We start from the raw sequence: 14,431 nt of genomic DNA on the forward strand, positions 1-14,431 counted from the left end.
CTGCTAGACGCTGTACCTCTAAGTTAATTAAAACTACAAAAATGCAATTTCTTCAGTGATCTTGTTAAACTCTGGTTGTTCTGAACTTACAGAAGTAACTAATACAGCGATGGTGTGTGTTTTCTTCTAGACCTCAGAATATATCATTCAAGCCTACAAATATGGTGCATTTGAGAAGATCCCAGAATTCATTGCATTTAGAAATAGACTGAACTCCTCCCTTCACTTCGCACAAGTTCGCACAGAACGAATGTTGCTAGACCTCTTACTTGAAGCAAATATGTAAGTACAGCAGCAATACGCACAATACCTTGGGCAGTATAAAAATTGGACATTTGTGTATAGGCAGAGCATTGGTCCTTTGAGGCCTCACACAGTAACACTTGCACCTATCCAGTAAAAGCTACTTTTTGCTGCTTCTAATTTACTCTGCCCTCCAGCATCCTTGACAGTATCCTAGATGTATATAACATTTCTGACATTTTTACAGTTGAGCTATACTGAAGAGAATATGACCTGTTAGTGAGCTGGGCTTTTTCTAATTAATATATGTTTGATTTTAATGTTGCTAATTCTTACGTGCAGATCAACCAGTTTAGAAGAAAGTATAAAGTCCATGAGTCTGAGCCCAGAGGAGGATGACATTCCATGGAAAGATTTGCGTGACAACAGAGACTTGACAGTCTTGTTTAATTGGGATCCAAAAGACAGGTAGGTAGAAAAACCCTGACTGTGGAATCGTGCCGTTTTGATAATGCTTATGGGGAAAGAAAATCCTTTCAGGGCAACTCACATAATTAAAAGTTCTCTATACTGGCTAACTGCAAACTTAACGAGCATCATTCATCACTTCTAGCAGTGCTGCCATCTTACATATTAATACAGTTTTCTGAATTTCTGACTGCTCCTTCCTCTTCATACGTTGTTCCAAAACTTTGGATAGGCTTTTGTACCTGAGCGAAGCTTACTGCTTTGCAAATATGAAGGATTTGCCTGAAAACGTTTGGTGCCTTTCTCCAGGGACATTTCTGAAGAACATAGGAAACTCTCATTGGAGGAAGAAACCCTGTGGTTGCGAATCCGATCTTTAACTTTAAGGCTAGTAAGCGGACTCCCAACTCTTAGTCACACTATTCAACCAAAGAACTCTGAAAAGACTGCAGAGAACGGCGTCTCATCCAAGATTGATACAATTCGATCTCTGCTTCAACAGCTGGAAGCGGCAGTGGATTCAGGGAAGAAGTTTCTAGAACAAAAAATTCAGGTATCCGTTAAGGAAAAAGCTATTCCCAAATATTAAATGAACATGAATGCAAGCAGAGAAACTGAATGCACCTTGTAACATCCAACAGGCTGCAGAATGCACTTAACTGACCCCGAGTTTGTAGTGTGTGAATCTGACTGAGAGATGTGCCAGAGACAAACAGTTTTCTGGATAAGGAAAAGCTGCAACACCTTTATCTTTTTCTTTGCTTCTTGCCTAGTATCCTGTCCTTGGCCCTCCTCCTACCCGAATGGCTGGCTTCTTCAGTAATGGCAGCTGTCAATGCCAGACTAGCTTGTTTTATCTTGTTAGTGATATTTATGAACTAGATACCAATGGCTTAGGTAAGTGTTTGAGGGGCAGGGGGCTTAACCAGACTGTCGTATGTGGTGGGAGGGAGTGGAGTATGTCTTCATTCAATTCAAAAATTACTAGAGCATTAGACGATTTGGATGCAAACTGTTAAATGAAAATTTTTGAATGATGCTAAGTTATCCAGGAGACAATAACTTCATCTTTTATGAAAGTCTGTCTTTCTGGACAGTGTATACTGATGTAACACTGGGTCCTTTTTGAAAGCAGTTACGTTTGTTTTTGACTTGCTAGTATTAAATTACATTTAAATGTCTTGGTTTTTTGGAAGCAGAAAATATACAAACTTACAGTTTAAAAATGCATTTTTTTTTCAGAAGATTCAGCAGAAGTCCAGGAGAGGATAGGGAATAGTTTCAAGTCTTTATTAGAGCGATTGACAGGTAAATAGTAAATAAATGCTGGTAATTAAGGTAATGCTTCGTACTATAAGGTTGTGTTCCTGAGAGTGTGCTGCAACTATGAGAAGGTGCATTAATGCATCTGCAAACTCCCTTGAAAGATACTTGAGAGCAAGGCTGAGAGTCCTCTTGTCTTATCTGCTTATTAAGTTGTTGCATGCCATAGAATGTCCTTATGCCTTGTCATTTCACTACCTTGCAGCTAGTCTTCACGATTGTTGTCTTCCTGGTACTATGTCCAGGTGTGTTTATAAAAGCTGGAGAGATGCTATTTTTAATGACCTGTTTGTGTGTTGCATATTGAGAAATTCAGGTGGAATTCCAGAAACAGACGTTGTTGAGAGGCTTTGGCCAAATATGTTATTAATTGGTTAACAATCAGTCCTCTAACAGCTTTGCACGTGACAAGAGATACATGCTGCACAGAAAACTAAGCATTTAAGTTGATCTACATGTCCTGAAAAAGGCTTTTCTTTTCTCTTTTCAGATTTGTTCAATAAATGTAAAGGTGACTTGATTGAAGTCAGAGATGGCACCTTGAAAACTCACGCAAACCTGTTAGAAAACTTAGTTTTCTTTGTTGAGGTATTTTCTTTTCTTTGCTGCAGTTTAGTTTCTTTGAAGACTTTCACTCACCTAATACGAAAACAAAGTTCCATCTGATGTCCCAGAGCTGCACAAACTCAGCTCCTTTACCACTTATGCTTGTGGACTTTTGCTATTCCATTGACTGTTTATGTAATTGCACTTGGGCTGATATGAATATAAACCTTAATTTTCATCTTCAGACTAAAGTAGAAAATACAGAGCCCTGAACCATGTCTCTTGACCAAACGGTAGAGTATTTGGGGCAATAAGAGCATTTTGAGTCATGGCCAGGCACATGTAGTTGGACATTTTTCTGATGCATCCAAAGTTACTTTTTTTAGGGTCCCTCTGTAAATCAGTGGAGAGCTTGGCTCCCCCACTGGGCCCCTTGCTCAAGCTAAGATTTGAACTGCCTTTTGGAAGTGTCTTTGTCCATTGATGAGCTTAGAGTGAGAAATCCATCAGAAGGGAGATGGGACGGACGCAAGTCTTGGAAAATAAGTTTGAGTACTTCAGAGTAGAAATGCTGGGACTGAAAGGCAGTGAAAGTTCTTTGATCTTAGTCACTTGTGGAAGCAGTGTTCTTTGTCACATCTTTTAACTGCTCTGAGTCTTTTCAGTAGATAAACTAAAATGAATTTAGGAGCACTTTGTAAATGCAACTTTTAACATGCTTGTACCTTTTTCTTTTTTATTTCCCTAGACGATCTCCATCACCCTGTGGGTATCAAGTTACTGTGACAGTGTCCTCCGACCTTTTAAATCCAACTTGCAAAAAAAGAAGAAGAAAAAAAAAGAAAGCAGTGTAGCTATGGTAGAGAGTACTCCTTTCTTCTACACTTCCCCCCCCCCCCCCGCCAAAAAAAAAAAAAAAAAGTCCAAATGGCACTCATCCTGAAGGATAAGATCCAGGCAGATGATCTGTTAATACACTTTTTTTGTAAGCTGTACCTTGTAGAATCTGATGTGGACTAGCAAGTACTCAGTATTAATGTTTAAAAATTCTTTTCCGTTTAAAATCAAATGGTGAGAGTGCCGCATCTCTGACATCCCATGACAGGTTTTAAATGAAAAACACAAAGTTCAGAGTATCTCAGACCTTCCTATCTCAAGTGCACTATAGTAAACTAGTTACTAGTAAACTAGTTTACTATAGTACAAGGATAGCCTAGCAGTGGCATGGGGAAATAGAATTTTTAGGCTTTATAAAGTGAATTGTTACATGGAATGGTCATTTGAATAGACAATATGTGTTTATAATTAAAATATGTATTTATTTTTATAGCCTCCTGTATTTACGCATTTTCTGGATTATGTTACTGACCTACAGACATTAACTTCCAATGTAATAGATCACATTAAAGGGCTTGAAATAATTCTGACTACACTAAAACTTGAAGACTTGTCCATCAAGGACACTCTGCTTTTACAGGTAAGAACTTGCATTGTTATTTTTGTGCTCTAAACATTTGTATATGACAAATAATAATCTATACTTAAAGAATAACTTGGGTGAATGCGTTTTGCCCTCAAAATGTTTTTTTGGAAGGAAAAAAGAAAGAAACCTCTTATGATTGACTTATAGCTGCTACTCAGAGATTAGAGACCAGACTGCTAGATGGTGGGTTTTGGAGTGGTAGAGTTCTTTTTTATAGTTCATGATCTAGTACAGTGACTCTGCGTCTTACCAATTTTTGCTTACTGTACAAAGTAGTGTTAGAAAATGAGATTTAAACACGACAATTTAAAACTAGTTTCACTTAGCGTAGTATGTAGAAGAGAGAATCTTAGGTCTTAAACATTGTTTTCTTGTCTATGGTATGACTGTTCTATCATCTGCATTTTACTTCTTTTGCATCCATTATAGAATCATTGTATTCCAGGAAATTTTTGAGATTTCACAAACTGCTGATCAGTCAGCTCCCTGGAAACATTTACTTGATACATATGGAAAAGACTGGCAATTTTTTTTCCCTTCTTAGCTATATAAAGAAAACCAAAGGCAGGAGTAATGGGCACTACTCATGCCAAGCCCATTGCCAAATTTAGACTTGAGAAGCACATGCCTAATGAGGAAGCTTGGCTTTTCAAGCCATTGCTCTCAAATAGAGGAAACGTTGTTTCAAAATCAAATTACTGCAGAAGTCAGACCTGCAAAACTCAAGCATTAGATTTGCATGGATTTGAACAGAACTGTCTCTAGGAGCCTGTTGTGATTTTTTTTTTCCTGTTTATTCATGATGGTTGCTCTTCCGTTTTTTTTTTTTTTTTTTTTTTTTTATGACATTGTAGGAAATTCTAATATATGCAGTCTGTATTGCTCTGCTCAGGCCCAGAAGTGTGTTTACAGCTCTGTGTATCTAGAGCTAAACACTGTTTTAAAAGAAAGTCGTTGTGCTCAAGTATTAAAAAACATTCTGGTGTGATTCAGGAATGGAACATGACTGGCAAAGTGTAAGCCAAAGCTTGTGGCTGATGTGAGATTTTTCCCACATCCAATCGCTTCATTCAGGCTGTGCTGCTCACTATCTGTACAAGTGTCTGCAAAAGGCTTCTTGATAGCAAGTTGCCTCTTGCAGAACAATGGTGTCCAAAGAAGCAGCTATAACCAAGAGTTGTTATTAAATAAACATACAACATAAAAACACAACATCATTCATGATAGGTCAGTGCTAACCTTGCTTTATCTGCAGGAGCAAGGCCAGTGATGTTACACATTGGTAATCCTCTTTAAGCAGTGTTGCAGAGACAGAGCAGTTAAGCCTTGTAACTTGGACCATCAGGAAATTGCACATGGAATGGCATATAAAATGGCCTCTTACCTTCAGGAAACCTAGGTTTCAGTGTTGCTGAGTTGATGTCATCTGAACCCTTCCCACACACTATAGTTCACCGTGCTTCTGGAATTTAGTATAAGGTTTGAGTTGGTCAGCTTTCCTTTGTTACAATTTTGGTTTTATGTGTAACAGATTCCCAGGTTTAATAAATGACCTCTAGAAAAATGCTACACCCATCCCTTAATTTCAGTCATAAAAAAATCTTGCACAAAAGTTCTTCCAGGGGTAAAGAAGTTGTTAATGTGTTCCTAGTCCTGTCTGGGGAACACCAGTATATGCAAAAATTAATACTGCTGACCAGTTCCTGCTGGTTATTCTGTGCTTACAAGATTCCCTTTGACATCTTACATTATGGTCCTAATGAAATTCTTACTATTGCTTGCAGGGATAGTGGGAGAGGCTTAAAAAAAAGGATTTGAACGATTGCAGTTGAGTGAGTGACCTGTATCTTTTTTGTGCTTTGCAGGAAGAAAAAAAGTTTACAAAGACTGTGCAAGAGAAGGTCCAGAGCAGTTACCATCATTCAATTCAGGAAAGTGGAGAGCTGCTGAAAAAGAGACTTGATACCATTAAAAAACTAAAGATTTAAGAAATGCATCTTTGACAAAGAATCTAGGAGAGTGACACCAGTCCCAGACAAGCAACATCCAATATACCATCACTTTAATCCAGAACTTCCTCATAATGCATGAAGGACTTAAATCTTAAAAATAACTTTTTTTAGGTATTACAGATGTATTCAGCTGATTTAAATTACTGTACATAAAGCAGGGACCCTCACCAGGGTTTGACCACTTTTTATACATGTTCATAAGCGTATTACAACAGGAGAAAATTAATTTTCTTCCCTTTTGATCTCTAGAAACAACTGGAGATGGTCTTTAGAAGCAGCAATAGAAATCCAGTGTAAAGTATATATCTCAAAGGAGTTGTATTTTCATCACCATACAGTGTTTATAATTTTTTTGTATGGTCTTTGCCTTAGAAATGCCGAAATTGTAGATGCCCTCATTCAGCCACCTCCAATGAAATGAGCCAGTTTTGGAGCTGCCTGTTCTATCCACAAGCCACCTGGTTCTACTGAGTTCAGTGTGTCCAGTCCAGCAGGGAGAGGTGACTTTGCACTGGAGAAATGCCCTCCACCTACAGCCTTCTAGCAGCACCCAGCCCTCAGGCAATAGGGTTGAGTAAACCATGCCTAGTGATGCAGGCTCCTATAAGGACTGAACATGGAGAGAACTGCTGGAGGGAAGAGGTGGGTGGTGTCAGTTTACACCAGGTTGTTTTCATGTTGGAGAAAACTGCAAGCCTGCTGAAGAGCAAACTTGGCCTGTAAGCTTTAGAGAGAAAGATGGGAATCAATGTTTCAGCAAAAAAGACAAAACCAGAGACCATGTATATAATAGCTGCAGTGAAGTCTGACACTGCAGTTCCTGATTTCATGTCAGTTTAATGTAAAACAGCAATCATCATGAATTTTAAAAAGTGTATTTAGATTATTGAAACTTTAAGACTTAAATATTTTAATAGAAATTAAATCCTATTGGCTTTGGTTTTTAAGTTGGCAGAGGTAACTTTTGCTTCCGCTGTGGTATGAGGCTGAGAATGCTTTTTGTAATTGTATGCTTGCTTTTTGCAGTTGATCTTTGATTATTCAAGTATTAGCTCATTAGGCATTCTGTTAGAAAGTGCAGTTGCATCATCTGCTCCCACTGAATCTGCATTTCTGATTTTTTTTTTTTTCCATTTTAAAGGAGTAGTGCAGCCTGAAACTGGTGTAGGCATAAAAGTACGTGTTGCACCTACTATGCGAGGGACAGGTCAGACTTTTACAGATTTCCTCATCTTCTGATTTAAAGCAGCTATTATCTGAAGTCTATATTTAAAGTTTTAAGAGAGCTGACAATCCTACCTTTTGTCATCTCTTCTGAATATGTTTTGTTAGAAATGCTAGAATGTTGATGAGAGTATTTTTTTAAAATAAATCCCCTGTGTAAAATTTCACACTGCTGCTCTTTTTGGATTTAGTTTTGCTTTGCCCTGTCCTAAAAGGGAAAGAAGGCTGCCTACATACTGTCTGAATTGAAAGGGATGTGCTAATGGTTTAGTTGCAGTGTCTGGTAAGTGCCCTGGACTGGAGAAATACCAAAATGTGTTAAGTTTGTTTTATAGTAATACTTTTCCTGAACTAACTGAGTTGTCTTATGTTGTATAAAAATACCTTTTTTGGAACGAAGGGTGTGCTACATAAATTAAAGCAAGACTGATGACTCAAGTTGATCCTTTGGAGTACGTAGGGTAAGTGAAAGCAGTCCCATTGCCAAGATTACGCAGTTCATAGAGAAGCACTGAGCCAGAAATCTGCACTGCCCGTTTTTGTTAAAGGAGAGAAAGGGCCATTGCTGACGTTCCTGTCCCCCCGCTCCCCTGTGGAAGTGCTAAGCTGGACAGGGCTTCGGGCGGGCACCAGCACCGAGCACAAAGGCGTCGCGCTGCCCTCATCCGGAGGGGACAGTCCCGGCACTGACGGACGCCGGAGCTTCCCCGCACCGCTGCGGCAGCGGGTCAAACCGAACCAGTCGTGTCAACAGCAACGGTGAACGTGTAAGTGAAATAAGGTTACTACAACGAAGCTTTTAAAATCCTCCATGTGCCAGAAAGCAGAACTTCCTTTTTTTTTTTTTTTTTTTTTTTTTTTTTTTTTAAGAAAAAGCTTTCTGCATCAGCTCCCTTAGAAGCAGAACTGAAACTGCCGGGGGGCACCCGTTGGCTGAAGGCGGCTCTGCGCTGGAGCCGGGGCGCGCGCTGGCTTCCCGCCGCAGCGCTCGGCCGCGCTGGCCGCTCCAGCCGTTTCCACGGCAGCGCCGCGGTGTTAGCGGCCGCTCGTTCCCGTGACTGATGAACGATAAGCTTGTCAGACAGTTAAAAAAGAAAGGGGGGGACGTTTGCAAGTCAGACACCGTCTCTTTACGAGCTACGCTTTAGGAGGAGATAGTGTACAAAACTGGTTGGTTGGGGGCTTCGTTGAGGGAGAACTTCTCTCCGTATAAATTGTGTACAGTTATATATATATTTCTTACAAAAGAGCATTTCCCCTTCAGAGTATGTTCCCTGGGGACTTGGTAAGAGATTCAAGCTATAACTTAATGCTGCTATTCATCCTTTTCCACTTTTTTTTGATAATTGGAAAACGTACTTAAAAAAACCTACTAAGCCTACAGATAGAAGAGGGAAAAAAATCTACACTTTAAGCTACTGGGATCATAAGCCATGATTCTTGTGCAGATTTCTTTTTTTTTTTTTTGCTTTAAATCGTGGTGTTTGATGCAGGAAAAGGTCAGAAGTTTGCTACCTTCCTTTGCCTACATACAGGGAAAAATGTACAGTGCCTGTTTGCCCATCGCTTTTGCACTTTTCACCAATTTTAACTGTTCAAAAATTGCATTTATATTTTGCAGTCACGGATAACCATGGCTTTAACCGCTGTTAATCTAAAAGGGGATTTTTGTTGTCGTATCCGCAGCCTCCTCCGAGAACTGTCGCTGTTTGTAATTTGTGAGCCTTCCGCCGCGTTACGTGACGCAACTGCCAGCGATCTGCCTGAAACCGGGTGGGTTTATAAGTGATTAAAAAAAAAAGTCTTTTTCGTTACCAGTTGGCTCCGTCGCCGCCGCCGCTCGCCGAAGCGCGGGGCCGTGGGGGGAGGGGCCTCGCGCAGCCCCGCCCCCCGCCTCGCCCCGCCCCGCCCCCCGCGCGCCGCGGCGCGCTCACGTGACGCGGCGGCAGCCCGGCTCGCTGCTCGCTCCGCGCTCCGCCATGGCTGCGGCGGCCGCCGCCGGCTCGCTGCTGCTCTGCCTGCTCGGCCTGGCGCTGCGCGGCGGCAGCGCGCTGCACACCAAGGGCTCCGTGCCGCTCGACGCCATCACCTTCTACAAGGTACCGCCGCCGGGCAGCGGGGCGGGCGGGAGCAGAGGGGCGCCGTCCCGGCGGCGGCGCACCGGGCAGGGAGCGGGCAGCGGCGCCGGGCTCGTCCGCGGCCCGCGCCGAGCGCGCGGCGGCTCCTCGGCGGGCAGAGCGGCCGCAGAGCCGGGCCCGCCGCCGCGCAGCCAATGGGAGCGAGGCGGCCGCTGCAGGCAGCCAATGGGCGCGCTCCAAGTGGATCCGGGGCGCGCGGCGGCGCCGCAGCGGAGCCCCCGCGCGCCGCCTCCGCTCGGCGGTGGCTGCTGCTGCCTCGCTGCTCTCGGCCGCGCTGCGGAGCCGCGGCGAGACCTCGCGGCCGAGCGTCCTTCGCCTCGGCCCGCTTCACTTTATTATCTTTTTTCCTTTGCGAAACAGAAAGCAACAGGCTTCTGTGGCAGGCTGAGGTCTTGCACAATTCTTCCCTCCCCCCACTCCTAGTTAAAATGTAAATATCTTAATCGAGTTAGGCGGGGGGGGGGGTCAGTAGTTGATGGAGGCTGATAGTGCTGTGAAAGATGTCACGAGCTCAGCTTTAGGAAGAGGGGAAGGAGAGAAGAGGAGCTCGGAAAGAGATCCGTGTATTACGGGAGCGAAGCGTGTGCCTTGGCCGCGTGAGCTGAAGAGACAGCAATCAGCTGAGCTGGTTAAATAGGTACTGACCTGAACAGACCGCTCTGATGTGAGCAAATACTTCTTGCCACATATCAGCCTCCCCCAAATGTGTTTTTTTTCTGCCATGATAGGTCATTTTACACTACCGCAGTCCTTAACAGTTTCTAGCTCTTGCAACACAGGGATTTGAAGTAATTCACAGCACACTCTAAGAGGAACTTTAAAAGCTCTCAGAAATGGCACGGTTTTAATATATACAATATTCACTTCTCATGAGGAAGGGCACTAAATAAATTGAAAGTGATCAGCAGGCCAGGAACTAAAGACTTTTTTGCAAGTGTTGCAAACAGCTGTTCTCTCAGTGCTTGGATAGTGCCTGCACTGGACTTTGTAGGTGGGGACCAGTGTTGCACTCTGTGTTCGCTAGGAGAATGTATTTTGCAAGGTCTCATTGAGGGAGAAAAGAGCCCAAACCAGGTGGCAGATACATTTCTAAGGTTTGAAAGGGTAGCAACAGCGCAAATGAAGAGGAATCAATGAAGATACCAAGTCTGTCTGCTGAACCGGCATGCGTCCTCCTCCTGACCGGCATTTTAGCTCACTCCCCGTACCTTCTGTTAGCACAGCTGCAGTTTTCATTCTGAGAGGCTTCAGAACAGCTTTCTATTTAGCCTTTTAATGTCCAGTAGGAAGTTGTTTAGCTGACTTCCTTCCAAGATGATAATCAGATTTAAACTAAACAAGCACATCATGGGTATAAATAAAGCCATTATCAGATTCCCAGAATATACCATCTGGAACCTTTATCATCTAGTGTAGGAATACATATGCTTACTCTTTCCTTCATCTACATTGCAGTGAGTCATTTTTCAAAGTGCATAATTATTAAATTTCCATTCTTCCTCTACATCTACTCATTGCTTTGGAAAATAAGAATAAGCTAAAGCAACCATATGTGACTTACAAATTTCTCAAATGTGACATGCTAAAGATTCCTTTCTTTTTTTTTCTTGTTCTAGGTAATTCCAAAGAATAAGTTTGTCCTTGTGAAATTTGATACACAATATCCTTATGGCGACAAACAGGATGAGTTTAAAAAGCTGGCAGAGAGCTCAGGCTCCAGTGATGATCTCTTGGTGGCTGAAGTGGGAATATCAGGTGAGAAACACTGAACAGATTAGTACAATAAGAGTCGGTGTGGAGGGAATAAAATTCACTGGGATTTCTGCTCCAAACAGGTTCTGAGATGATTCTGATAATGAGAAATTAGAGCAGCCCAGCCCACTCAGATTAAAACACTGAACATGCCTAGTATGGCTAGCAGAAAAGCTGCCTGCTTTGTACCTCCTGCAATGAGTATAGGAGCACTACTTATTTTGGCTGGTTAATGAAACAAATCAGCCCACATCATTAATGTGAACGAGAAGGGTGGCATTCAAATTTTGTTTTGTTTTCCTGGGAGAAACCCTTTGGTTCATTTCCAGAGAACAGGTCTTGCAAGAACCGTGTCTTAACCTGGTCAAACAAAACAAATGCGATATTAATTTAGCATAGGAAATTTTCCATTTATTGCTGATAAAGCACAGATAGTGATTACAGCACTACAACTAGTGCAACTTGATGTCCTTTTAGTTAGCTTTAGGAAAAAAGCAGTGAAGAATGAATCACTGTCACCTTTCTTGTTCTTGCTCTGTAGACAGAATCTCTTAAGGCTAACATCTCTAAATGTGCATAGTTTTACCTATGTAGACTAGTTGAAATACCTTAAAAGTTATTCTCTGTCCTCAAAAAAAGCAATTGATATAAGATCAGATAATCTCTTGTAGCTTGGCACGCTGTCAGAATAAAATGCATACGTGTATGTTCTCTGTACTTCGATTTGGAGAAAATTCCACTCAACCATAAATCAGAAAAAATCAATTAATAGGGCAAAACAAGAAAAAAAATCCGTATTGATTTCCCATAAGGAGGACCAAATTTGTGGGTAGAGGTCCTGCAGATGTCACAATCACAACAAAGTACCACTAGAATCTTGTATTTTTCTTTTGAAAATCTAGCAATGGTTCACCTTACACAAATGTTTTTTTTCTGGAGTGTTTTTGTTTTAATGTATGGCCTTTCCCTGCAAAGGGGTTATTAGGAACTGTTGAAACTATAGAGATGGTTTGGGGAGGAAAAAAAATGTTTTTTAATTAACGGTGTGCTATGTTATTTTGTTTTCTCTGAACAGATTATGGTGATAAGCTGAACACTGAGTTGGGTGAAAAATACAAGCTGGACAAGGACAAATACCCTATTTTTTACTTATTCCAAGATGGTGACTTTGACAATCCCTTACCTTACACTGGGCAAATCAAAGCTGGTGCTATTCAGCGCTGGTTGAAGAGTAATGGCATCTATCTGGGAATGCCAGGCTGCCTGAAAGAATATGATATGCTGGCCAGCAAATTTGTGAGCACCACTGAAAAATCAGAGCGCCAATCCCTCCTGAAAAGGGGGCAAGAAAGTTTAGAAAAAACAAAAGAAACAGATAAGAAGTCAGCTGAGCAATACCTGAAAATTATGAGCAAGATACTGGAGCAGGGAGAAGAATTTGCTGCTAATGAAGTTGTCAGAATCACAAAACTGATTGAGAAGAACAAAATGAGTGATGGAAAAAAGGAGGAGCTCCAGAAAAGTCTTAACATCCTTGCTTCTTTCCTGAAAAAGAATAATGAAAAAGATGAGCTGTAGGATGTTGGAGAACTTTGTACAAGCTGTGAAACACTGGCAGAATCCTAACCAGTTCTCCTTACACAGGCAAACTTCCCGTTGACTTCAAGAGAGCAGCAGGTTTTCTTCTGATATTCTCAGTTCATTAGAAGATCAAGAGGAAGACATTCCTTAAAAGTATTCTAAATGTTTTAAAAATTACCTTAAAGCAAGATGCCAGTATTGTGTAATACTATTAAATAACAGTGTTAAAGTAGACAAAAAACACTCTGGATTGGCCTGAAGCACATTCCTGGTGATTTTTTACAGCTGTTTCTTGACAAGCAACAACAAAATTCAGTCTCACATTCCATCTTATATGTTTTAAAAGGTACAGACTTGGTGCCCCTTTCATTCCCACCTTTCCCTGTTTTCTAGTGTGTCTGCTTTTAATCTCCTCATGATCATATCTGCTGTTTTCCTGGTCGTGCTATTTGTTGTCTTGTTTCCGTTATCTGTTGTTGACTAAGTGACCAGTTTTTTTTTTTTGCTTCCTCCCTCAGTGGCTTCCATCTCTATTTGGCTTGGGTATCAGCACACACAGTAAAGACAGGTTGGCGCGCAAGTAAAGACAGGTTCTCTGCATATTGGAATTAGCTCTTCATCTTTAGGCCAGAGCAGCCATTATGGGGAATGTTCTCCTGAAATCTTTTTTGATATCCAGACAGAGTGAGTGATTTAAGTTCTAAGCAAGAGCAAAATCTTCCTGAGGTGCTATTACACTTAGACTTGCCAGAGTTTATGCAGAACTGTGATTTTTCAAAAGCTTATAACTTAGGCAAATTCAGGTGCATCTCCTGTGGCTGAAAAGCAGCACATCTGCTGTATGGGCTTTTTACCTGTCGTTCCCATTCAGCCTTCACTTCCCAGGTTCAAATTCCTATGTGAGGGGGGAGACAAATAAGGACATTTAGAAAGTTTTGAGCAGAAGTTAATGTGAATAAAATATTTTTTTTCTAACCTTGTCTTCAGAAATGATTGACACTATCAAACTAAAGCTTTGACAGTATTTGACAGAGTTTTAAATATTTGAAAATAAGATCTTAAAACAGAATCTACAAGCATTAATGCCCTTGTATCTCTTATCTATAGTGTTTTAACAAATCCAGAGATCAGCTCTGTCCAAAAGCTGTTACTGCATGTGTTGTTCATACTGTGTGGTATTCAGATGGTCACTGGAAGATGCTATACTCATGATCAGGGTTTTAAGAGTCTGAGGAGAAACATGTTCTGTGCATTTTACCTTAAGACTGCTTTAAGCTAAGCAAAACTGAGTCCTGTGGGAGCTTTGCTGCCTTTTGAATCCTGGGATGGGTACAAAGAGCAGATACCTCTGCGAAATAAAATGTATTAATAATGCTATAATAAAAAATCTGGTTCCATTTAACTGTTTTCTAAAGGAAACTGCTGCTGCTGACTTCTGGGATTAAGAGGGAGGGCAGTGACTGATGCGACCTGGAAGAGGGAGGAATGCCCCAGAGATGAGGGGTTTTAGAGCTGCAGCGCAGCCCTGTGGGCCCGTCTTGGCAGGGGCACGGGCCCCGCGGGAGGAGGAAGGCCCCTGAGCAGGATGCCGCCTTTGCCGTGCCCGCGTGAGGCCGCTCCCCGCAGCGCCGCCGCGGCCCAGGGGCAGCGCTGCCTTTCTC

General features: G+C 41.8%; 2 protein-coding genes across 4 annotated transcripts in view; both read left to right on the forward strand.

Annotated features, from left to right (window-relative positions):
• NAA25 (N-alpha-acetyltransferase 25, NatB auxiliary subunit) overlaps positions 1–9,053 on the forward strand; it is a 34,478-nt gene extending 25,425 nt beyond the window's left edge. For 2 of the 3 annotated variants that reach the window (XM_062590498.1, XM_062590500.1), the window contains exons 16-25: positions 131–282; positions 586–711; positions 1,021–1,264; positions 1,485–1,608; positions 1,954–2,019; positions 2,525–2,622; positions 3,329–3,439; positions 3,911–4,057; positions 5,929–8,066; positions 8,986–9,053. In XM_062590498.1, the coding sequence (XP_062446482.1) occupies positions 131–282; positions 586–711; positions 1,021–1,264; positions 1,485–1,608; positions 1,954–2,019; positions 2,525–2,622; positions 3,329–3,439; positions 3,911–4,057; positions 5,929–6,051 (1,191 nt within the window). In that variant the 3' untranslated portion in view covers positions 6,052–8,066; positions 8,986–9,053. The remainder of the gene's footprint in view (positions 1–130; positions 283–585; positions 712–1,020; positions 1,265–1,484; positions 1,609–1,953; positions 2,020–2,524; positions 2,623–3,328; positions 3,440–3,910; positions 4,058–5,928; positions 8,067–8,985) is intronic. The other variant, XM_062590499.1, reaches the window with a different exon arrangement.
• Positions 9,054–9,238: 185 nt separating this feature from the next.
• On the forward strand, positions 9,239–14,172 carry ERP29 (endoplasmic reticulum protein 29). Its single transcript, XM_062590063.1, has 3 exons — positions 9,239–9,398; positions 11,054–11,192; positions 12,265–14,172. The coding sequence occupies exons 1-3, from the start codon at positions 9,279–9,281 to the stop codon at positions 12,765–12,767; spliced, it is 762 nt and encodes a 253-aa protein (XP_062446047.1). The 5' UTR covers positions 9,239–9,278; the 3' UTR covers positions 12,768–14,172.
• Positions 14,173–14,431: the final 259 nt, after the last annotated feature.

The sequence above is a fragment of the Rhea pennata genome, chromosome 17 (genome assembly GCF_028389875.1).
Source record: "Rhea pennata isolate bPtePen1 chromosome 17, bPtePen1.pri, whole genome shotgun sequence".
NCBI lineage: Eukaryota > Metazoa > Chordata > Aves > Rheiformes > Rheidae > Rhea > Rhea pennata.

Coding starts and splice junctions, on each gene's coding strand:
- ERP29 (XM_062590063.1), top strand. CDS start 9,279: ATGGCTGCGGCGGCCGCCGCCGGCTCGCTGCTGCTCTGCCTGCTCGGC. Junction 9,399..11,053: donor ACGCCATCACCTTCTACAAG/GTACCGCCGCCG, acceptor TTCTTGTTCTAG/GTAATTCCAAAGAATAAGTT. Junction 11,193..12,264: donor GGCTGAAGTGGGAATATCAG/GTGAGAAACACT, acceptor TTCTCTGAACAG/ATTATGGTGATAAGCTGAAC.